Raw genomic sequence first — 24,102 nt, 5'->3', positions numbered from 1 at the left:
ACTATATTTTAAAATTTAAAAATATTATCATAGATATTAGTATAAAAATTAAATTTTTAATTTTGATAACTATAAATTATATTTAAAAAATTCAACTTTAAATATTTTCAAAAGTACTTATATTTTTTAAAAGTTATAAATACAAGTACATAATTTTTTTAAATTACAAAAAACAAATGAAAAATTTGTGCTTTTCAAATAATAAAAAAATACAAACACCTTTTTAAAAAATTTTACTAAATCAAATCTTAGTCGCACTAAATACTAAACAAAAGAAACAAATAACAAAAACAAATAAAATGTATTAATAATAGTAATAATAATATTAAAGAGTGTAGTATAAAAAAGAATTAATCGAATTTGAATCATTTATACTTTAAGGAAATTCGAAAACAGATTTTACCGAATCTCTAGGATTTTCGGAATAGAAATCTTTTATAGATGAAGTTGTCAACTATAAACTAGTTGTTGTGTTTGTATACCTAACAGGCTTTTAAAATTTCTTTATGAAATTAAACCTTGTCTATAAGATTCAAAATTATTCTTAAAATTATGTATTCAACAATTAGTTATAGAAGCTATAGACATACCAACAAAACAAGGGTTTGTGAGCACTGATAAAGAATGAAGTTCCACTCCCAAAGACCTAGATCACAATAATTCAAATCCTGTAAAACGAAAATGTTATCAACATCACTTATTCTAATTAAATAATAATTTAATTTTTATATAAGTACATTTAATCACATAATGTTATATTAATAAACAATTATCTTTAAAATTGACCTGGTGATCATCCAAAAAAATGGTTATTAAAATTACACAATTATGTAAAATGTTTTACGTCGTGTATAAAATTTAAACTCATTAAATAATATGATAAGTATTATCTATAAAATATCTTGACCGTGATTTATTATAATAACATTGTTTTCGTAAAAAATAAAATTTATTGAAAGAATTAATTACATCCAAAGAAGGATCAATTATTCCATTTGGGAATAAAGATGAGAAAATTCATGGACTACTAATTACATTTTGTATACAATTTCACCATTAAATTCGTTTCATGAATTCTTTATCAAAATGGAAATAATGAAACGTATCATGAATTCATGATTTCTTTCCATATCCTGATCCACTTCCTTCCTTTTTTTCCAGAAGACATTGACCCTAATTTATAAATGGCTAATTGTTTGATATAATTTTAATAAAAAATTCAAATTAAAAGTGAATTTGAATATTAAAAAAATATCTAATTTAGGTGAATGCTATTCTACCATTTTTTTAAAGTAACATGCAAATTATTTTTTGATGTGTCATATTATTTTAACTTGAGTTACTTTAATCTCATAAGAATTAATAATATCTTTAGAAGATGGTGATGAAACACCCAATAAGACGGTGATACTTAAGAAATACAACGACAACGACAAAGGAGTGGAGAGGAGTAAACGCAATTAGAAAGAATTGAAGTACTTTTTCTAAAAGAATAATTTGAAAAGAGAAAACAAGACACCAATAAGATAGTGATGATTGGGAGGCGTAACAACAACGACAAAAGAGTCCAGTGGAGAGGAGTAAATGCAATTAAAAAGAGTTAGAGTAGAGAAAACGAAACCCCCAATGAGACGGTGATCCTTGGAAGATCTTTTTTGGAAGAATGATTTGGGAAGAGAAAATAAGAAACATAATGAGGCGGTGATGTTTGAGATGCGCGACGACGAAGGAGTGGGAGGAGTAAACGCAGAGAAAGTTGAAGTACATTTTTTAGAAGAATGATTTGGGAGAGAGAAAACGAAATAAATGAGATGGTGATGTTTGGCAGACGCAACGAGGACAAAACAGTAGAGAAGGTAACTCAGGTTAAAATAAACACCCAATTAAAATATAACATATTAAAAAAAGATAATTTACATGTTACTTTAGAGATGATAGGATAATATTTACCTCTAATTTATGATTTTTTAAGCAAATTCCTTATGAAACAATATTTTAAGGGAAACAAATTAATATTTTATGACTCAATTGATTCCCCATCATTTAATTATAAGATTAAGAACTACGTTTTCAGAATTCTTTCGGTTGAAAACTGGATAATCATGCACATAATCAAAGCAAACAACAAAAAGTTTAGGATTCTTTAATCTATAATATCTTCTATTCTACTAATGAACTGCATGTGCGTTGAATGATATGATCCAAAAACAAAACTCGCAGACAAATTAAAGAAATAATTAAATTAAATTAAAAACAAAATAATTAAATCATAAATAATTTGTTGTTATTTGGAAGAGTGGGATTGAAAGATTATTGTTACCTGATTCTGTGAAGAACTAAGCTCCCAATATAGTTGTGACTGTTGTCTTAGTGTTATTAACACTTAATTAGCACTCTAAGTCTTCAACACTTGAAGGTTTAAAGTAATTTTAACCTTTACAAATATGAGTGAGAAGAAAAATTCCTCTAAACTATTAGCCCAATTTGTAGTGCCTGTTTACCGCCACAAGAGGTAACAGCTTCCCCTAATTTAGGGATTGAAAATTCTTTTTATATCTTTTATAATAATATTTGATACTGCATTTATATAGACAATAATCAAATTAGGTTTGAATAGTAGTTTTTTGTTTTTCTCCTTAAGAAAATTATATATAGACTATAGAGCCACGTTAGTATATAAGATTAGATAAAATTGAATGATACAATTAATAGGCACATGATCCAACATCCAGAACATTAGTGGATTTTTTTTTCTAATTAATATATATAAATAAGATGTTAGTAAGATGTTAATATGTATCTATATGATAAAAGTTTAGGTGAATAAAAAATGTCACGAAAATTATATTATCTTAATCGGCATTTATTTTTATTTTTAAAAAAATTATTATATAACTATATATACTATAATATTTTTACAAATAATTATAAAAAGATAAATATAATTTTTTAAATTTTTTTTGCTAAAAGACTAAATGATATTTTTTATTAATATGAAAAAATTTCTTTATACAATAAAAAGTTAAAATCTGTTGAGTTAAGATTGATTTTGATAAATAAATTATGATGACAAATATTTATTGGGTTAAAAACCCAATTGTGGTTTAATATGTGTTTTAGTGCTACAGGCCCATTATTCTTTTCTCAGCCCAAGAATGTTGCTTAAGTATTTCTTTAATGCCTCAATTCAATGCACAAGCCCAAAGTTTCTAAACAAGCACGAATCAGCAAATTAGTGCAAAAGAAGAAAGCTTTGCATTTGCAAAGTGATAAAGGGGCATTTGTCGTCGTCATGGAAAAAGGAAGACAGTTGGAACAAAAGGGGATTAACAAAGCAACAAGACACAAGGACATTTGGCACTATTATGGGACAGTTGTGGTTCTAGGAAGGCAACAAAAATACAAAGAAAATATCACTACTCCAAGAACAACTCAGAATCAAAATTCAGAAGATCATTAGCAAGTTTGGAAGAGCAAAACAAAAATGCAGAGTTATAGACAGCAGTTGGAATGGTTCAAAAATGGAAGTGCTATACATGCCAAAGAAGACAGCAGATCAAAGGACAATAGAGTTGGTGGAGCAGCTCCTCGACTAACAGCGGTAGTGGACCAGAATGGAGTAAGAACTGCATGCCAGCTGAGACAGTTCCAACGGGTTGATGGTACGAGAAATTGGAAGAAGCAAGGAAGAACAAAGTGGTAGAGGAAACTGATTCTATAAAGGAAGCCTCACTTCAATATTTGAAAGTAAGGAAAATAGAGTGATACAAGAGCATCATCTCAAAATACTTGAGCTGAAATTATTTTCCTTCAATTTGTCCTTTATTTATGATTTTATTTGCTATGGCTATCTAATGTCATCTTTCTGTATTTGAGAAAAAAGCTTGAAAATGTGAGTTGAAAAAAGTCATGAGAAAAGAGGCAAGAGATGCATGAAAAAGCCAAATGAACTCATTTTGTGTAATTTAGTTTCTGTGAACTAAGGTTTAGTTCCCCTTACCAAGTTGAGATAGCACTTGGTGTTTCTGAATCTAGCTAGGTTCTCTTTCTAAGTTGGGACAGCACTTGGGTTGTTAGGCTTTGGGGTAAAAAGCTTAGTGGAAGATACTAGATGAATTGGGTTGTAATTCATTAATATTGGTGTTTGTAATCTGTTTGATTATAGTGAAAATTCCACCATGGTTGTGGTGGAGACTAGATGTAGGTTTCATGGCACTTAAAAACCGAATTAGGATACATGCTGGCCTCTATCTTTTTTTTCCTTCTCTGTTTTATTTCTGAGTATGAGAGAAAATGAAAAAATCTCCTACATATTTAGCTTCCGCAAAAACAGAACTTGAAAAGTTAATTTTGAGCTAACTTGATTCAACCCCCTTCTCAAGTTCAAGCAGTTCCAACAAAATCAAATAATCTTAAACTAAAAATCTCAAACAAAAAAAATCAAAACCAAAAAACAAATTCTATTATTTATTGTTCATCTTTATTATATTCTATTTCTCTCATTTAAATTGTCAATTAGAGAAAAGAAAATGAGCTGAAGATGACAACCACAATATTTTCTTATTAGTGCTTTTACTCAACTTAACTCTTGCTTGCATTGTCGTTCTTGCCACACGTTGTATGCTATTGCAATATTATTGCTTACATAGTTCTCCCTGCTGCTGCTACTACTTGCCCTTATTCGCTTATCAAAATTGGCGTTTGATAATCCATCGCTTCTCATTGTGTTTTTCGATTGCTCTATATCTCTAATATTTATCAGAATTGTCTCCTGGTACGATTCAATTGTTTTTAGTACCAAAAATTTGAGCTACATAGCCATTAGTCAATCTTATTAGAGCATAGTTGTTTAAGCATGGATCGAAAAATCGATGAACCAAATTCCAAACCTGTCCAGTCTTTAGAGTATATGCAATTATCATATTAGTTTTTGTTATAATCAATACTGATCATAAATACATCAAACTTTTTATTCCACTGCTTTGGGACTATTTCAAGTCACACAATGACTTCTTCAACAAACAAACATGGTCTTTTTTCTCATGATATGTGAATCTTTCTAGTTGACTCATGTAAATTGTTTCCTTTTAGCTCCCTATATAAGAATGCTATTTTTACATCAAGTTGCTTTAACTCCAGGTCAAACATATTTACAGTAGTAAATATGACTCGAATAGAACTATGCTTTGCAATAGGAGATAATATTTCGGTAAGGAAAAGTTTAGGGGGCCAGCAGTTTTATTGAATTTTGGCCAGCATGTAACCAGCAGAAAAAGGTGAGCCATTGGATGAAATCTCACACCATCAAATCATCATTGATGGCTAGTTGATGGCTAACAATCACAAAAATTGTTGGCCCCTAGCATTGCTCTTTCGGTAAAGTTGATACCCTCTTTTGACTAAAGCCTATGCTATTTTTGGGGGTTCAACTCAAGGAATTCCTTTCTTTTTTTTTTGAAGACCCATTTGAATCTAATTACTATTTTTTCTTCGAGAAAATATTTAATTTGGTCTCTGAAATTACACTCGAGTCTTAATTTAGTCCTTGAAATTTCAATTGCCTTAATCTAGTCCCTGAACTTTTCAAATTTTAATCACGTTAGTCCATACAGTGGTTTCCGTCACAGAGTCAATTGAAAAATTTGGGAACTAAATTGAGGTAATTAAAACTTCAAGGACTAAATTGAGGCTCAAGTGTAATTTCAGGGACCAAATTGAATATTGTGTCTTTTTCCTCTGGAAGTTCTACTAGCTCCTATGTTTGATTTTTATGAAGAGACTCGATCTCCTCTTTCATTGCGACTAGCCATTGCTTTGACTCCATTTTGCAAATTACTTCATAATAGGAACTTGGTTCATCTCCTACCACGTCATCTACCATAGCCAATGCGAAAGCTATAGGATGTTCCTCCGCTGAGTAAAATGCAACAAGAAAATGAATTTTAATATCTTTTTGGCTTCTGAACTCGTCGCTTCTCTCTGCTAGTAGCAATACTATATGGTTCTACTTCTCTAGCTTTTTCACCAGTAACTCGTTCATCGAATTTATCTACTTGTTCTTCTTCAGGTTGAGCTGTCTCTGAAGTACTGGGATGAATTTCTTTTTTCCGTTGCTTTATCTTTCTATTGTCGACTTCTAGCACCACTTGCTTCTAAGCACTATGATCTGTTTCTATCTGATCTATTTTAAACTCCTTCTTCTGATTTATCATTGCCGCCTCATAGAAAGTGACATCTCGATTGACAATAATGTTAAGAGAACCTGCATTTTCTATACAACACACTTTATAGCCTTTCACTTCTCATGTATACCTAGAAATATATGCACCTTTTTGCCCTTGCCTCAAGTTTACCATCACTAACATGGGCATATGCATGAAAATCAAAGATCTTCATATCTGAATAATTAACGGGTCGACTGGATCATACCTCTTGTAAAATTGATCAATTGTAGTTGATGAAGATCTGTTAATCAGGTATATAACTGTATTGACCGTTTTAGCCCAAAACGATTTAGGAAGACCAGTATTGATTTACATGTATTGTGCATGCTGTAGAAGTGTTCTGTTCATTTGTTTTGCAACTCCATTTTGCTGTGGTGTTCCACACATATGAATGGATATACTCTAATATTTTATTGCTATTGTGTTTTCCAGTGCTGAACTTTACTCATTTCTGCTTTCCAAAGATATAGTTTTCACAGAAACCAAGTTTACAACTCTTAAAGCCTTTTAACAAGCCTCTGTTAGCAAATATGGACATTCCTTTCTTACTCATGTGATCAAGACTCAGGTGGAACTATAGTGTAGCATCATTATCATTCTTCTCAGAGGATAGAATAGCAACACTTCCGCTTATTGTACTTTTCTGCAATATGTAGGTCCCTTCGTGTAACTTTTCTTTCATCACCGCCATCAAACCTTTGAATATCTTCAAGAAATCTTCCTCGCCTATGAATTTGTACCCATTTTTAACTGTGGTGCTCAATGAAATCAGATTTTTTCTAGTCTTGTTACGTGCCATGTATGGAGTAACGTATTAGTTCCATCATATGATTTGATTATAACTTATCCTTCACCTATATTGTCTCCTAGGTGGGTATTTCCATCTTTATTTCTGTAGAAAATAAAAATATCTTTGTTAGGTGTCATGAAATGATGCACTAGAATTTATGATTCATTTGTCTTCGTAGTTACCAGTGAATACAATTAGAGGAGAACCAATATCACTATCTCTAGAACAATCAATTATTATGTTAAAAGAGTTTTTTGGTTTTTTCTTTCGTTGTAGACAGTTTCTTCTAATGTATTCTAATTGGTGACAATAGAAGCACTTTATAAATTTGTGCTTTTGAGACTTTGATTTCAATCTACTCTTGCTTGAGCTTATGGATCTTTTTTCTTAACTACGACCTCTCGTTATAAACAAACTCATTGGTAGAATTGTCTGTATTGAATTCAGATACTAATTTTTTATTTTTTTTCAATAGTACATCTTTAATATTTTGCACTGTAATTTCAGATTTATCATATAACATGATATTACAGAAATTATCATATGACAGATATAATAACGTCAACAAAATCATAGCTTGATCAATATTTTCGACTTTTATTCTAGTTGCAGCAACATCGGATATCATTCTATTAAACTTTAAAGACTTGATTTTAATTTCTAAAATAGAAGACGAAAATATAATCAATAATTTTCTTTTTGTAATTTGAGCTATAAAAGAGTTAGTAAAGTATGGGACAATAAATTGAAATCCATTAGGGTCCAATTTTTGGATTAAGCCTAAAGTTGCAGCCAACCAAAAATGTTCTTTTTCTTTTTGGGCACATTAGCTCATGAGAAACAAGTTCACCAAAAAAAAAAAGCTCATGAGAAACAAAATTTTCTGAAATCACATAATTTTTTTTGTTATTTTCTTATTAGTATCAATTGAACAAATAATCCAAAAAAGATTAAAAATGAGATCGATATTCTTCTTCTTTTTTTTTTTTAAATTTTTTTCTCTTCTCTTTTTCAACATCTTTATGTCTTCTTCTCTTTCACTCCTTCTTCCATTTTTTTTCTTTTTTCCCCTTTCTCAACACATTTTCTTTTAAAAAGTTATATTAATTATAATTTTTTTATTAATCTTATAAAATTTGTGTGTCTCTAATAATAAGCAAGGAAGAAAAGAAGAAGAAAAGAATGGCGACATTGAAAACGATTTCAGCAGCTTTGGAACTCGTTGATTCAAAGAAACAGAACCTCAAGAAAGCCTTCGATGATCTTCTTCATTCTCACTCTCAACTCTTCTCTTCTTCTTCTTCTTCTTCTCCTCCTCTTTCTCTCCCTCTCTCATGGCACCAACTCGATTCCCATTTCACTTCCCTACACGACTCCCTCTCTCAACGCTTCCTCCACCTTCAATCTCTCGAATCTCAACAACAAACCAAGAACCCTAACCCTAACCCTAATAATCCTAATCCTAACGAACCATCACCATCACCATCTTCCTCTGACCAAAACCCCAAAGTTACACACTTTCCCTCACTACCCAACGATCCTTCCTCCTCTTCAGATCCAATTCGCACCACCGAGAACGTTCCTTCTGGTGCGAAGAGCCATGCCGAAGCGCTATGTGCATTGTGCAAGAGCATGAATGGGAAAGCGTTGAGGGATTACATTGGGGAGAATATGAGGGACAAGGCTGTGATCAAAGCTGAGCTTAGGACTGCGTTGAAGCTTGCACCTGATCCTGCTGATATGGTTCTGGCTTCCATGGATGGGATTTTTGGTGGTGAAGTTGCGGCTAGGTATACTTTGGAAATGAAGAAAATGAAGAGGAGTTGCAATGTGTTGTTCCAGCAGCTGAGGGCTGTGGGTCCCAATCTGAGTGACAAAGTGAAGAAGAAGGCGAAGAAGATTGCTGATGATTGGAAAGGAAGCTTGGTGAGTGAGAATGGTGCTGGTGGTGATGCAGTGGGCGCAATGGCTTTCTTGCATTTTGCGGCTGCTTATAGTTTGCTTCCTGAGCTGACATTGAATGAGCTTGCCACTTTCTCGGCTATGGCTGCTGCTAATGATGAGCTCCCTGAGCTGTACCAGATCATTGGTTTGACCGAGAAGGTTCCCGGTGAGGTTTTATTCGAGCTTCCGATGGCTTTTTATTGTGTTCTGTTTCCATTTTTTGCTTTAAACTAGTGGTATATTATGTTGCATATATGGTACCATAGGTATATTCTGAAATTTATGAAAAAGTTATTGACAATGTAAGAAGTTTAATATGTTAGTATTTGATGCATATGCACATTCGATATGCATAGTCGAACAAAAATCAAGTGTTTGGGCATCATAGGTTGTGGAACACGTTAGATTTTCAGTAGTTGCAATAATACTAACTGTGTATGTCATTGTTTCCTTTAGCTTTTGGAAAATGGACGTGAGCTTGTAATTTGAGATAGTGACAGGACTGATATTGGATTTCCAATGTCACCATTTTGGTGGTTTTTAATGTGGAAGACACTGTGTATGTGTGTTTTGCAGCTCTTGTTCAGAAGCTTATAGATAAGGGCAAACATATTCTGGCTGTGAAGTATGTTTTTGAGTTTAACCTTACTGATAAGATACAACCGGTTCCCATATTGGAAGCTTATCTCAGTGAGTCTCAAAAACTTGCTCGAAGACTTTCTGAGGAAGGGAAGTCAATGGTATGTGTGCCTCATCCTTGATTGATTGTGTTGCATGGTGCATGGTGTCGGTTCTTATTACACTTATTATGGTGTTTTTACAGGGTGAGATCACAGCTAGAGAAATCCACGCGCTGAAATCAGTAATCAAGGTTATCGAGAATCATAACCTTGATGCTGAATATCCGCGTGCAGGCCTTGAACAGCGAATAGAGCAATTGAAGAAGCAGAAGCCAAATGTAAAGCATTCCACACCAGCTTTTGCTAGAAAGCCTCCCCAGCATAAGCAGCAACATAGTGGAAACAAGCGTCCTCGAATGTCTGCTCCAGCTGGGCCAGCAGCAGTCCTGAATAATGTCAACAGTGCTGGTTCAACCATCCATCAGTACCAACAACCTCACTTCCATTCAACAGGTTTGTTGCCAGAAAATTCAAATCCATACATGAGAGCCACGCCTTATGGCATGGTGGCCCCAGCCCCAAGCATCTCACCTTACCAAGGTGCTTCAACTGGGCCTTATGGTCTTGCTGGTGTCCCAATGGGTCCCAGTGTGAACCCTGGTCAAAGTGGTTCTCATCTGAATTCTTCCGAGCCACATGTACCATCTGGTTATTATGATGGTACTGCCTCTGCCTATGGTGGTTATGGTCTGCAACATTATTACCAACCATCTTATCCCCAGTAGACCAAGAGCTTTCTTTTTGGTATTATAGTTTCTCGGTGACTTGTGTTGCTGGAATTTGGTTATGATAGCGTTGCTTGCTTTGTTGACCTCCATGGTCATCGGACAAGAACTAGATACAGTATTTAAGACTTGCAAGGGAATGTTTAGTTTCACAATTTTAATTCCTTATAACATTTTACGTCTACAGTTTTCCTTTTAGGTTAAATTTTGAATTATGGTCTTTAGACTTCTTGGTGGTTGCATTTTTCCACTCCCTAGCTTGCTTTTTCTTTTTTCGGCTAAGAAATGGTTTGGAAAATAAAAGCCTCTCAAATAGAAAGTTTCCTTAGTTGTAGCTTTCCTTGCAATTCCCTGAATTAGGGTTTTACTTAGTATGCTTGGGATTATAATGATTTTAAGGAAAATATTCACTTTGTTTTAACAATCTTCCTTATTAAGCTTTTAGATCATGCATTATTTCAAGCAAAATTAAATTAATTTAAACACAAGCCAAATACAACTTCATTCTTATTCTATATTTTGAAATTTGACCTAAGGGCTTTTGATATTGAGGAGTGCTTATTGTGGCTATGGTTTTCACTTCACTAGGAAAACCACATGTATGTATAGATTATGTCTTGCAGTAATCTGTTGACAACTTAGACATATAATACATGATTTATGTACTCATTGGTTTTGTGTCACTGGCAGAACCAATTCAAATTGAGTAACTTCTAGCTTTTGTAGATGTAGAATTAGGATGTAAATGAATTGATGTTCAATGTTATCAAGCTAGTGGCATTTGGTTGAACTATGTTGTCTATGCTTTGGTCTATAATAGACTAATAGTTGAGGCCTTGTTTTTCTAGATAGCAGCCCAAATTGTAATATGTTTGGATTACCATCAATCACATATTTTTGGATTTAATCCTTGGGCTGCCTCCTTGATGCTGTCTTGAGTCAGTCTATAGAGTTGAGGATAGTCATAATAGACAATAAAAAATTGGGTAAATTACACTAACCCATGAGGTGTAGTATAATTATACTCACTCCCCCTCTAGTTGCTCAATATGAAATAAGATAACATTTTGTTTCTAAATTGTTCAATATTTTTTTAGATATCACAAAGGTGTCATTACCAAGCATGTGTTTTGAGCATAATTAATCTAATTGAACAAGAGTTGGCTCACTTGGCTATGGTCCATCCATGGCAAATACATGGCTTGAGTTCAATGATACTTTTGCTATTGGAAGCTTCTTGCAGGATTGCCCTGAATTCACCAAGACCATGCCTTCTTATCCTTTTTCAGTAATAAAAATAAGTAATAAATAATTAAGCTTTAACCAAATGAGATTCTTAATAGCTTTAGGGAGTTGTTATTTTATTATGTTTTTCTGCATACATTTTTCTGTTTTTCATGATATACTGGCATCAAGTCTTACCTTTACATAGTTAAAAGTTGAAGAAAGATAAAAATGTATGAGAGAAATTTGAAACTGTTGTACCTATATAGTGATCTATTACCCTATGAAAAGATGTGTCTGTATTATTATTATGATGTTGTGTAGATTATTCCTCCTACCTTTCTTCAGAACATTGGTGAATGCTGATCCTTTTTATTTTGTGATGTAACATGTAAGAGACCTCGTTTTCTAACATGTTTTTGGATTATGTTTATTCCAATTATATGGTTGAGATGTATTCTCAATGCGTTCCATAAAAAATGCATCGTATGTGAGAAAATTTCATTCTGATGAAACTAATTGAATGCTTAACTTTGGTATAGGAAAAAAAAAACTAGAAATATTTTCTTACATCATGAAGTGATCATTTTTATTTTTTACACCACAATTTCTTGCTAATTTTCATTTTCAAGTAATTCATGAATTATTTCTCATTAATTGTTTTTCTTACATCAAATTCATTCTTAGGTAATGTTTGGTTGGGGGTATAAATAGGTTAGACATTTTATTAGATGAGTTTAGTGTATAAATTATACTATGTATGAAGATTTTATATCAGGTTTACCATCTATCCTTGCAAAGAGAAAATCTGAGAGTTTATGCAAAATAAAAAAAGTGAATTAAATATGCAAAATATAAAATCGTAACGAGATTTAAATTGCAAAGTTGTTCGATTTAAAGATTTTAAGAGTTAAATCAAAATTTCAATTACCAAATTTACAACTGTTTTTTTTCAAGGAACTACTAAATACTCTTAAAAATAATGAACTACCTAAGTAAACCATATAAATCGACTATTTATCTCAAAAAAGTGGTAGTTAATGAGTCACAAGCTAGTTTTTCGGCTAAGGTTTATTTACTAAAGAACATTGGTTAACATATTTGAAGTCTGAATTATAGGCTTTATGGTTTTAATTATGTGATTGAACATCTGTAAGATATGCAAAACGAAGTAGACATCTTTTTCCTCTACAACACTAATTTTAGACGTATCCTTTTCAATTACCAATAGAAAAATTTCAAACAACTTAAAAGTGTTTTGCGTTATCGACAAAGAAACGTGTGCATTGATGAGGGGTAAATGGTTGTAACAATTATCTTTAGTTTATGTTTTTATTTTTTATTTTTATTCAGTATTTTTTTTTTTGCTTTTAAGATTTTACGAAGAAAAAAAGAGAGATTATATTAAATAAATTTTATATCATCATAATCTTATGTGGGTAGAACTCTAAACGTGTATATTGATTCAATGTATGAGATAAATAAATATACAGAATATTCCTTTATAATATTAATTTAATTTGGGTTGAAAGATACCACTCAATAATTTTTTTTTTTTAAAAAGCTAATCTAAACAATGAGAAAAGCAGTCATTTGCATTAGACATTAGCAGCATCTCAATCCGTTAACTGCTGAGATTTTCATCTATTTTCCTTTTCTCTCCACCTAATCATATGCACAAGTACACCCTTCTTTTTCTTAATCTGTGTCTATGTTAAATAAAAAAGTTAAAACAGAAAACAAATTTCAATGGAATAGGCATTGCATTTTTAAATATTTTTAATACATTGAATGCCTCAAAAACTTTTAAAAGCTTCTCTTATTGAATGTATAAAATGTACCTTTAAGATATAACCGCACAAATTAACTAAATTCTTAATTCAATAATTAATCATAGTACTCTCTATAAGTGGAACAAATATGATACTCTATCTTTTGAATTTAACCCATTTTCAACTACTAGTAACTATAACTAGTAATTCCTAAGATCAGTAAAGAACATATTCAATAGTGTGAGATCAACATTTCAACTTAATCTTTTTCTAGATCTTTACAGCATATCCATGTTAATTGACAACATTCTCATTATTTTATTGTGACTGAAAATTTAAGCAATGCCCCAATATAGTAAGTAGGTCAAACTTTACCACATTTAGATGTAATAAAATCTATAGTCAACTTGTGGTACCTCCAAAACAACTTGTGATTTTATGAACAAGTTTAGGTTTATAAAGAAATGAAAAAATCACATGAAACAATCAATATTATTGGTAGCATGAATTGACACTATTTCTAACTCTTAGATAAATAGGGTACTAGCTTTACTATCTTCACTCAGTAAATTTAACCAATTAATCTCCTTAAATGGTTAATGAAATCTAGCAATGATTACATTCCCACCAAATTTTTTGTTAAAATTATATTTATTCTCTAATTATTGGAAGTAAATCAGTAATTCTATTCAAATCAACTAAAATAAATTAAATAAAAAACCCTTTTTTTGTGTGTTTTAATGTAATTGATTACATACTTACCTCTAGTTAAATTAGCACAATGTTTTACCAGTAGAACTATGTAATTACTAATTTGAATATCTTAACAATTTAACTAGATACTCAATTAATTTTCAACTAATATCAATTATTTTTTTTAATTATCCTTTAAATATTTTTTTTCTCTTCTTCTCCCAATAACACAACTTTACTCTATATTGTCGGCCACCCATCATCGCCAACCGATCATTGCCACCACTGGTCGACCACACTAACCCTAAACTCTAAACCATAAATCTTAAATTTTCTATAAAATAATAATTAAAAAAATAATTTTATGATAAAAGAATAACTGATATTAATTAATTAAAATTAATTCTCTATGTCTATTCATCCTCTAAATAACTATAACTATTTAAAACTATCAATCAGGGTTTCATCCTATTGCAAATGCTGCTTCAATTATCACTTGATTGTTACAAAAGGGCTTGCCGACAACAGTGCAATGCTATGAACCATAGAAAAAAAGTTCAAATAACATAGACAGAACTATATATTATACACTGAGGTCAGCTTGCTTGAGCTAGAATAATATCTTATCTATGAGATTAAATTATTTGAATCTAACCCTTTTATGTGGAACCAAATTTTGGTTTAGCCTTGGCTTTTCAACTTGCAGAAAGGGATTTGCAGTTTTGCACCAATCGCTCATATTTGATTGTGTATGGTAAAGAGTAACATAGAGTAGGTACTTGGCACACCACTTTTCACTTTCAAATCTATTCTAATTATAATTTAATTTTGATGCATTATTAGAGTAAAATAGTTTTACACGTTTATTTAATTATGTAACGTCATATAAGTAAAAATAATTATATTTCACATTAATTACATAAATAATTTTTCAAAAAAATAGATGTAATTATACGATTAAATAAAATACTTTACACGCTTAGTATATCAAAATTAAAGTCTTTATCGTAGAGCTTAAAATCAGGCAGCAAAGCAAAAAGAACAAATAAAATATCATTTCTTTTTAACAGTAAGATAAACAACAAAATAGTAAATAATACTACTAATCATTTTGTTACAAAATCTTTGTCCAATAGTGTGAAACTGCGAATATAATTCATTGACAAAATCATTCACCTCACAGCTCTAAAAGAAGCTTTTTCGGAAAGTCCAAAAGTTGAATCCACACAAGCCATTTTTTTCTTCTCTCTCCATCCCATCTTCTCTTTCTTTTTCAATTTATAAAAATATAATTTAATTATTCTATTAATTCTTATAATTTTGTTAAATTTATAATTAAATATTTATATCTTTTAATTAGATCGTTATATTATTTTTAATTTTATAATTAGATATTTTTATATTAAAAATATTAAAATTAATAAAATATTTTTATTAAAAACATGTGATAACAAATTTAATTATATTCTTAATTTTAAATATTTTTAATTTATAAAAAATATTCAATTAATTTTAATATTTTTTTATATTAAAAAAATTAATTATAAAACTAAAAATAATATAAAAACTAAATTAAAAAAATATAACAACTTAATTAAAAATTTAATAAAATTATAAAAATAGATAGAATAATTAAACTTAAAAATATATATTATAGCATTATATAACCTATTAAAGTAATAAACACTTCTTCTCATGATCTCATCTTAAATATAAAGTTAGAATTCATGTAAAATCTTAATTTTTTTGATAATGTAAAGTTTTATAAAAAATTAATTTACATACCGTGACATGTTAGAACTACTAAAATATGAGTATTATACTAAACAAAATAAAAATTATGAATCTTATAACTAATTATCTCCTTCACATAACTACACATTAACAATTTTAATTTCATCTAAATCTAGTTCTTATTCCATTATTGATAGTCTTCAATTAAATATCTTGTAAAATCTACTTTCAACTAATGATTTGCAAACAAACCCTTTCTATTCTTACATTTCCATAAATTCCATACTATACAAAGAAATATAGATTATTAAACATATCTTTTCTGCCGCTAAATAGATAATCCAACCCACGTATCTTAAGACATGATCACTATTTTTTCGACCACTCCTATATTACACTCCAACTCTATCAAAATGAATCTCGTATTTGCTATGAAAATGTGCATGAGATGAACAAGTAATTAAAATCAAACAATTTGCCTTGCATAATATGTCAAGAGCATTTCAATTCTTATTAATTTCTCTCTAGGTTTTTAATTTTACTAAAAGATAATTTTACTATTATTATTTGACTTAAAATTTCCTCTTTTTTGGTTTAAAAAAAACAAAAACTCAACTCATCAAATTGGAGGCTAATTTTTTTTTATATGAGATTGACATGTGAGTTATGCTGAGTTATGGAATATTGGGGAGATATACACGATTGTGACGGCTTTTAATTTTTTGTTTTAGTGGGAAGAAATTTGGCCGTCCGATTTCATTGCAGAGAGAGAGACACAAATCGGACCCAAGTTTTTTGAAATCGGACCCAGAATTTTCTGCCAATACACAAATCGAACCTAGGGTTTTCAGTACCTCTAATCGGACGATCCGATTTGTCTTACACAATCCTCATAACCTCGTGAAACACTATATACCTTCATAATTCTATTATACACCAACTTTCTCTCCATATTAAAATTAAAAAGTTCTAAATTGGACTACAAACCAAACTAATAATACAAAAAAAAAATAAAACACATCAATAATATCCTATTCATATGTTATGTTTTTTAGATTGTTCTTACAAACTTGACTCAAATTAAAAAAAAAATAATTTTATTATTCATAATTCATCTCCTCTGCCATTATTATCAAAGATAAATTACAAACTTCAAAAAATTACTAAATCATAACAATTGCATCTTATTATCCCTAACACCCAAAACACATAAATATTCAAAAATTTTATTATTAATTTTCTTTGACAAATACTTCACTTTCAACTATTATCATATGATTATTTTATTTCCCACCTAAGAAGTAAGAAAAAAAAAAGCTTAGGAAGAAGAAGAAAAAGGGTTTAAAATGACAAGCCAATGACACAGAATGAAATGAAATGAATGAGAGATCCAAAGTTTTTACAAGTCAACTGAGTCCCACTCTCTCAGCATCTCTGACAGAACCTTCAATAATCTCAAAAAAAAATTAAAAAAATAAAACCACACCACCAATGACCCCAGAACAAGAACAACACAAAGAAATGCTCTTTGCAAATTGACCATTTTACCCTTCCTTCCTCCTCGCTCCAATTACACTCCACTCTCTCACCATTCAGCAATGGACGCAGCTGCTACCATTACACCCACCACCTCGAGCTCAGGCTCAGAGCACCATGCCCGGGTCCATGAAGATCCGAATCCAACCGGGTCGGGTTTGAATGCTGAAGCTTCTGTTGGTGGGGCAAGGTACAAGCTGATGTCGCCGGCGAAGCTTCCGATCTCTCGGTCGGCGTGCATAACCATACCTCCGGGGTTGAGTCCGACGTCGTTTTTGGAGTCTCCTGTGCTCCTTTCAAACATGAAGGCGTGAACTTTCTCTCTCTGTCTTTTCAATTTATTTTCTTTTTCCTCTGGTTTTGGTTCTTCTTCTACTTTGGCTTCAGATTGAAGTGTTTCTAGTTAGTTAGAGTGAAACTGTATGTTCAAAATGAAAAATTTTTCAATGGGGATTTGTGAATTCACTAGCAAAACATGTTTCTTAGTGACAGTAGCTTGCAAATTGAAGAACTTTGGTTTGCTAGAGTAAGAGGATATGCTCAAAATAGAACATTTTTACAATGGTATTCTAAAAAAGGAAAATGGGTGAGTAAATTCAATACAAAAATGCAGTTTTTTTATTGTAGTTGTTAAATTAATGTGTTCAAAATTAGTGAATTTTTCATTAGATACTTTGCTTTTCACTTGACACATAAAAAATTTGTTCTGTATGATTTTTTGTTTTCAGTTTCTCAGCAACCATAAAGAGCTTATCTGGGGTGGTCTCAAAAATAAAAATGCTTGTAATTATTGGAAGGGATTTTTTCTTTTCTTTTCTTTTTCTGAATGACTTCAACATGACGTGATCTGAATGCTATTGAGCTGAGCTGAAGGAGATGCTGTTTTTGGTTTTTCTATTTTTTTTACTCCACAAAAAAAGTTAAAATTGGAAACTTTTTTATGTTCTTGTGTTCAATCTCGTGGCAAAATTGTTTCCTCTGATATGCTTTCTTTCCATGTTTGAATAGTTTGATCTTTTAATTTTTGTAGAATTTTTGGTATAAGGGCCACGTTAGGTTCAGATGCGTTTGCTCTTTGCAGGTTTGGCACTTGTGTATGTAATTTGATTGCTTTATGCTCAATGCAGTATTCTGTTGGAATATGACTTTAGTTGAGGATTGTTAGAGAGAGACCTTCTCCCATTTTTTTATTTTATTTTTCTTTTTAAAATTTTAATCTCAGTGTTGTTTCTTCACATAATGAATCTTCCTTTTTGTTGGTGCTTGCCCTTTTTGTTTGTTTTTTTATTTAACGGTATACCGGAGTGCGCTTAAAAGCCTTTTTTTTAATGAAAATTATTATTTTTCCTGTTTTTTGCTTCCTTCTTTGTCAATTAAATAAGTGGAACAAACGAATAAATTCATGGCCAAGTATTAGTGGATCCATATTATTTTTTGTGTGCTATGAGAATAGCATAACGAATGTCAGAAAGATTGTGGATCCCAGATATTTCTGAAAGGACTTTGATATTTTTTGGTTTTTTAGAAGTTAATACTCTGAATGGTCCTAAATTTTTTAGACTTTAGAATGATGTATGCAATATTCAAGTGGGAATGGCTTTTCCAAGTTGCAATTTTAATTTTTTATATAACTTCTGTTTGTGACTATAATGTAGTACTATGCTACCTTTAGTCATTGAGACTCTAAATATGCAACACTTAGTGTTATGATAAGGAAGAAAAATAGATGATTTTACTTATGAACGGATTTCATAGGTTGATTGATTGCAACCTGGGACATAGGGATTGCAGGTATTCAGAGAACTTGCTATAATTTTATCGTTTTCGGACACTCTTTTCGTGTTCTTACTCTTGAGAAGCTTAGATTGGTGATTGTATAGTTTCGACACTTTCGTGTATTCAGATTATGGTTTATTTATATGCTATTTTCTTTGGTTCGTTTGCAGGTAGAGCCTTCACCAACTACAGGTTCCCTTCCAAGGATTCATCAAACAGCACATGGTTCTATGGTTTCTGCTGCATCAACTGCATTTCCTATAACTTCTGTATGCTTCCATAATAATACCATTGACGACAGAAAGTTGAGCTTCTTTGAGTATAAACCGCCTGGTAGATCGAATATGGTAATAATATTAATTCATGTTAGTGACACTTTGTTTGTTGCATATAACTTCAAAGCAGATGGACACATGGAATGGATTTTGGTCTTCTTTATCCTTTGATTCGAACTTCCGGATTAAATTAACATCTAAGGATGACTAGTTAGATACATTGTTGATATCACTTTGTACACAAGACTAAATCCCTTTCTGTTATAACTGTTTCGCTAGATTAAGTGTTAGGTAGACACAAATTTGATTGTTATGCTTGATGTTCTGATTAATATCATCTTAAAGGTTACTTGCTGCTTAGTACTTATCGGATGCTATTTGCTTATATGTTAAGGTTCCTTCAGACTTCAACAACCATGAAAGTGAACAGTCTCCTCGAATTGAAGGTCCAGGAAAAGCTCAACCATTTGCATCTTCACCATTAGCCGAAAGTGAGCCAGCAGATCCTTCTAATGAGTTAAGCCTCTCATCGCCTGTTCAAAAGATTAGTTCGGTTGAAGTTGATTTGGATGAGTTTAACCACAAAGGAAACACATCCACTGGGCTTCAGGCATCACATGTTGAAGTTAGAAGCAGTGGAGCTCCGATTGCACCTGAGAAGGCATCGGATGATGGATACAATTGGCGAAAATATGGACAGAAACTTGTCAAAGGGAGTGAATTTCCCCGCAGCTATTACAAATGCACACATCCTAACTGTGAAGTGAAGAAACTCTTTGAACGCTCTCATGACGGTCAAATCACTGAGATAATATACAAAGGAACACATGATCATCCTAAACCTCAACCAAGCCGCCGATACTCTGCTGGTACCGGTATGTCTGTGCAAGAAGAGAGATCTGATAAGGCTTCTTTGGCCGGCCAAGATGGTAATACCAGCCAGATATTTATCAATGATATGTATTTTATTGTTACTTATTTCCAAGAAGTATAACCTCACTTTCTTTTTCTTCCAATTCTTGAATTCTAGACAGAGTATCCGGTATGTATGGTCGGGGATGTCAAGCAGCTGATCCCAACAGTACTCCAGAGCTATCTCCTCGGGCAACAAACGATGACAGTCCAGAGGGTGCTGGCTTTATGTCAAATAGGACTAATGATGAGGTTGATGACGATGATCCCTTCTTGAAGAGAAGGTGTGATGGTTTATGCCGAAGCCCTGAAGTTTCTCCATTATGTGTGTTTACTTGCTGACCTTTTTGTTTTTGGCTTGAGCAGAAGAATGGAACTTGGAAATGCTGATATCACTCCTGTTGTTAAGCCTATCCGGGAGCCACGGGTTGTTGTACAAACTCTTAGTGAGGTTGATATTTTGGATGATGGGTACCGCTGGCGAAAGTATGGACAGAAGGTGGTAAGAGGCAACCCAAATCCTAGGTATGTTAGAAGTAATCAATTCCAATTTAACTTATGTCCTACTTAATGTCATCGTTTAACCCTTTTCGCTATCTTTTGCTTTGATTATGATTTATGGCTGATATATATCTTCTGTTTTGGGGAACAAGATTTAGTATTGATGTTAGTGAAGGTAGTAAGCTAGATTCTGATTTGGTGTTTATTCTGATTTGGTAGAAGAGTTTCATTTTGCATTACTTTCTGAAGTATCATGGCTTTTCTGGCTCATCAAATCAAATCTGAAATAATTACAAAATCATACTAGGTTACATAAGGTTTATGTCAAGATGGTTTTCGCACTAGTACTGTGTTTGGTTTTTCTAGGTCCGGTATATTGTCGCCAAAATACCGGCTCAAAGATGGCCTTGTTTTCCATGTTTAGGGTTCCCATCTTTTCTTGCATTCCAAGCAAAGTATGAACAAAAGTTATGGCAAACATCAAGTGAATAGCTTTGATTCAAACTCGAAAGCATTTGTCGAAAAACATATTTTCAGGTGGAGAAATGCTAGAGGGCTATCAGAACTTGTTATTTTTGGCCATGAGTTAGCCATCAAAAAAACTAGACTAAAGAAATTGAGTTGATAGCTAAATTCTGATGGCTTCTAGAATTTTTCTTCAGGTCTAAATGCGATATTTGTCTGCATAATTCTTGTTAATTACCATGCTTGCTTATTATGCAGGAGTTATTACAAATGCACGAATGCCGGTTGCCCTGTAAGAAAACATGTGGAGAGGGCATCTCATGATCCAAAAGCTGTAATAACCACATACGAAGGTAAGCACAATCACGACGTACCGGCTGCAAGGAGTAGTAGCCACGACATGGCTGGACCGGCTGCAGCCGCGGCCGCGGCCGCAGCTGCAATGATTGGACATACAAGAATCAAGTTAGAAGAAAGTGATACAATTAGCCTTGACCTTGGTATGGGAATCAGCTCAGCAACTGAAAATAGATCAAAGGGCATTTCAGAATATGGTGAAAGTCAAAGTCAAATTCACACCAACAACAACAATTTCAAGTTTGTTCATACTTCCACTCCAGCTCCAGCAGCATACTTTGGTGTTCTAAATCACAGCTCAATTTCTTATGGTTCTAGAGAAAATAGGAATGATGCTCCATCTTTAAACCATTCCTCATATCCTTGCTCACAGAACATGGGAAGAATACTAACTGGTCCATGAAATTGTTAAAACAAAAAAAGATATATATTTATATATATTATATATATTGAATAAAATTGTGAGTAGTATTTTCTTCTCTTTTTTTTTATTAAATGGTAAAAGTCTCATTTTCTGTTAAGAAAATGCAGATAGTTCTTCCTATATATATGTTTATTTATATATATCATCACTATTTAAGAGCTGATATGATATATTCAGTAGTTTGTGTTTTGAATCTAAATAACTTTGTGTATAAGTTTATATGCAAATTATTCTGTAAAAATATGAAGCTGATATGAAAGCTGCTATATCAAACTATACATGCATGCCCCCATGATTTATGACCTGTTTGAATGCACGTGATGGACCATGAATTATATTTGTTAGGTTTGATATTCTCATAACTCACATTCAATAGCACAGTACTGCTTTGTACTATTTTGTATCTATTATTATCCCTGCATTAATGCTAGCTAAGGCCTAAGGTAAGTTATATAACCAATATAAGTGTGTATCATGTAAATAGCACACTTGAATTTTCACTTTTCAGAACATTTTGTTAGTATTACCTAACCCCAATTCAACTTTAATAAATTTTAAAATCAGTCACTAATATAATTATCAAATTAGATTGCGTATATTACATCTTTTAAATGTGATCCTTCTTCAAATTCTGCATTAACGCAAATTAAATTGCGTATATTACATCTTTTTGTTCGAATTCTGCATTAACGCAAAATGCTTATGTACCGAATTTCGCTATTATTTACTTACTTAGTCTATCATGTGCACGTACATAACAATAATAATTGTAAGTTTTATCCACAAAATTGAAAACATTGAAGTCTAAAACCCCCTCATATTTTGGCAAAGGACATGATTGGTCCCTCCCTCTCTCTCAGTACTGTAGTTTTGGAAACCATTACTGCAGCATTGGCAACTGTGCTGAGCTTGCTGTTTCTAGAAATCTGACACAAGCAAAAATAAAGTAAAGATTTTTATTTTTTTTCTTTTGAATATATTCCTAGTACATTTACACCAGCATTAATCTAAGATCTTTCATCTATTTAGTTCTAACATGTCAGGGAGTTGTTAGTTTAATGTTATATATCTAGAGAATGTTTTATGAAATTCTTTAAAAGGGTCATAACATAAAGGTTAATACCGACTATTATCACTAATTAAACATGATTATATAATTAAATCTTAAAATAAAATTTATTTTATATATTTATATTCATAATTTCGTATCACATCTTATTTATTAAACACAAATTAATGTGTGTCATTATAAAATTAAGAACATAATATATAGTCATATTTAATTATTGTAAATGTCTTTTAGAGATATGGATAGAGTGACACATATTTAACGTTTAGCGTTTACTTTTTATTTATTTAGTTAGACACAAATTTAAAAAAAAATGCTGATACATAAAATTATAAAAACATACAAATTATATATATTTAGCATTTTACTCAAAATTGAGACGTAAATTATTATAATTTTATCCTATCAAAACTTTTAAATTTTCATATTTTACCTTTATCACTTTCATTATCAATAACTTGGAGTAAAATTGATTTTTAGTGATAATTATGTTTATATTTTTAGTAATGATTTAACAATTAAATGAACTACATATATTTGTATCTATGTATATATTTTTGGGACAGTAGATGTACAAATTTTTCAAGAAAGAGACACAACACAAATCGCATGAAAGCCGTTAATGAGAAGAGAAAAAAGTGGGGAAGGGAAAAAGAAAAAGAGAGAAAAGTGGATGGTAAATAATGATGAGATTGGATAAGATTATGACACTTTTCCTGTGTATATATCATTACAATTTACACACTGTGTAAGTGTAAAATGGTAATTTCAATTCCTATAGTCACGCCGAGCCTCTTCACATGCTGTTAGCCCCACACACTTTAATCCAAAATGTGCCAAATTTTAATAACTCCTAAAAATAATATAGCTATAATTTATAAAAAAAATTGGGCTCTTTAAATTTCCTTTTCTAATTTATTGACTTGGGATTGGGGTTGTTCATGAATCGGATCCAATCCGCATATTCGCGGTATTTATCCGAAATCGATTTGAAAATTGCG

General features: G+C 31.6%; 2 protein-coding genes across 3 annotated transcripts; both read left to right on the top strand.

The window, feature by feature from the left end:
• The first annotated feature begins 8,075 nt into the window (after window positions 1-8,075).
• Window positions 8,076-12,183, top strand: LOC130941851 (FRIGIDA-like protein 1). The gene is made up of 3 exons (XM_057870472.1): window positions 8,076-9,124; window positions 9,535-9,698; window positions 9,782-12,183. The coding sequence occupies exons 1-3, from the start codon at window positions 8,197-8,199 to the stop codon at window positions 10,361-10,363; spliced, it is 1,674 nt and encodes a 557-aa protein (XP_057726455.1). The 5' UTR covers window positions 8,076-8,196; the 3' UTR covers window positions 10,364-12,183.
• A 4,994-nt stretch (window positions 12,184-17,177) lies between these two features.
• LOC130941915 (probable WRKY transcription factor 20) lies at window positions 17,178-22,346 on the top strand. 2 transcript variants are annotated; one of them, XM_057870554.1, is made up of 6 exons: window positions 17,178-17,630; window positions 19,269-19,445; window positions 19,768-20,302; window positions 20,404-20,569; window positions 20,652-20,810; window positions 21,510-22,346. In XM_057870554.1, exons 1-6 carry the CDS (start codon window positions 17,385-17,387, stop codon window positions 22,009-22,011), a joined length of 1,785 nt encoding a protein of 594 aa, XP_057726537.1. In that variant the 5' UTR covers window positions 17,178-17,384; the 3' UTR covers window positions 22,012-22,346. The 2 variants fall into 2 exon arrangements, with proteins under 2 accessions (XP_057726537.1, XP_057726538.1); XM_057870555.1 differs by lacking the exon at window positions 17,178-17,630 and adding an exon at window positions 17,652-19,113 and having other exon boundaries at window positions 21,510-22,344.
• The last annotated feature ends 1,756 nt before the right edge of the window (window positions 22,347-24,102 follow it).

Source organism: Arachis stenosperma, chromosome 7, assembly GCF_014773155.1.
Source record: "Arachis stenosperma cultivar V10309 chromosome 7, arast.V10309.gnm1.PFL2, whole genome shotgun sequence".
NCBI classification, from domain to species: domain Eukaryota; kingdom Viridiplantae; phylum Streptophyta; class Magnoliopsida; order Fabales; family Fabaceae; genus Arachis; species Arachis stenosperma.
The sequence above is the reverse complement of the archived record's forward strand: the minus strand, read 5'-3'. Positions and strand labels throughout refer to the sequence as shown.

Excerpts from the sequence above, each read along its gene's own strand:
- LOC130941851 (XM_057870472.1), top strand. The coding sequence starts at position 8,197 with ATGGCGACATTGAAAACGATTTCAGCAGCTTTGGAACTCGTTGATTCA. Across the intron at positions 9,125-9,534 it reads TTTGACCGAGAAGGTTCCCG|CTCTTGTTCAGAAGCTTATA; the intron begins GTGAGGTTTTAT and ends TGTGTTTTGCAG. Across the intron at positions 9,699-9,781 it reads CTGAGGAAGGGAAGTCAATG|GGTGAGATCACAGCTAGAGA; the intron begins GTATGTGTGCCT and ends GTGTTTTTACAG.
- LOC130941915 (XM_057870554.1), top strand. The coding sequence starts at position 17,385 with ATGGACGCAGCTGCTACCATTACACCCACCACCTCGAGCTCAGGCTCA. Across the intron at positions 17,631-19,268 it reads TGCTCCTTTCAAACATGAAG|GTAGAGCCTTCACCAACTAC; the intron begins GCGTGAACTTTC and ends GTTCGTTTGCAG. Across the intron at positions 20,570-20,651 it reads GATCCCTTCTTGAAGAGAAG|AAGAATGGAACTTGGAAATG; the intron begins GTGTGATGGTTT and ends TGGCTTGAGCAG.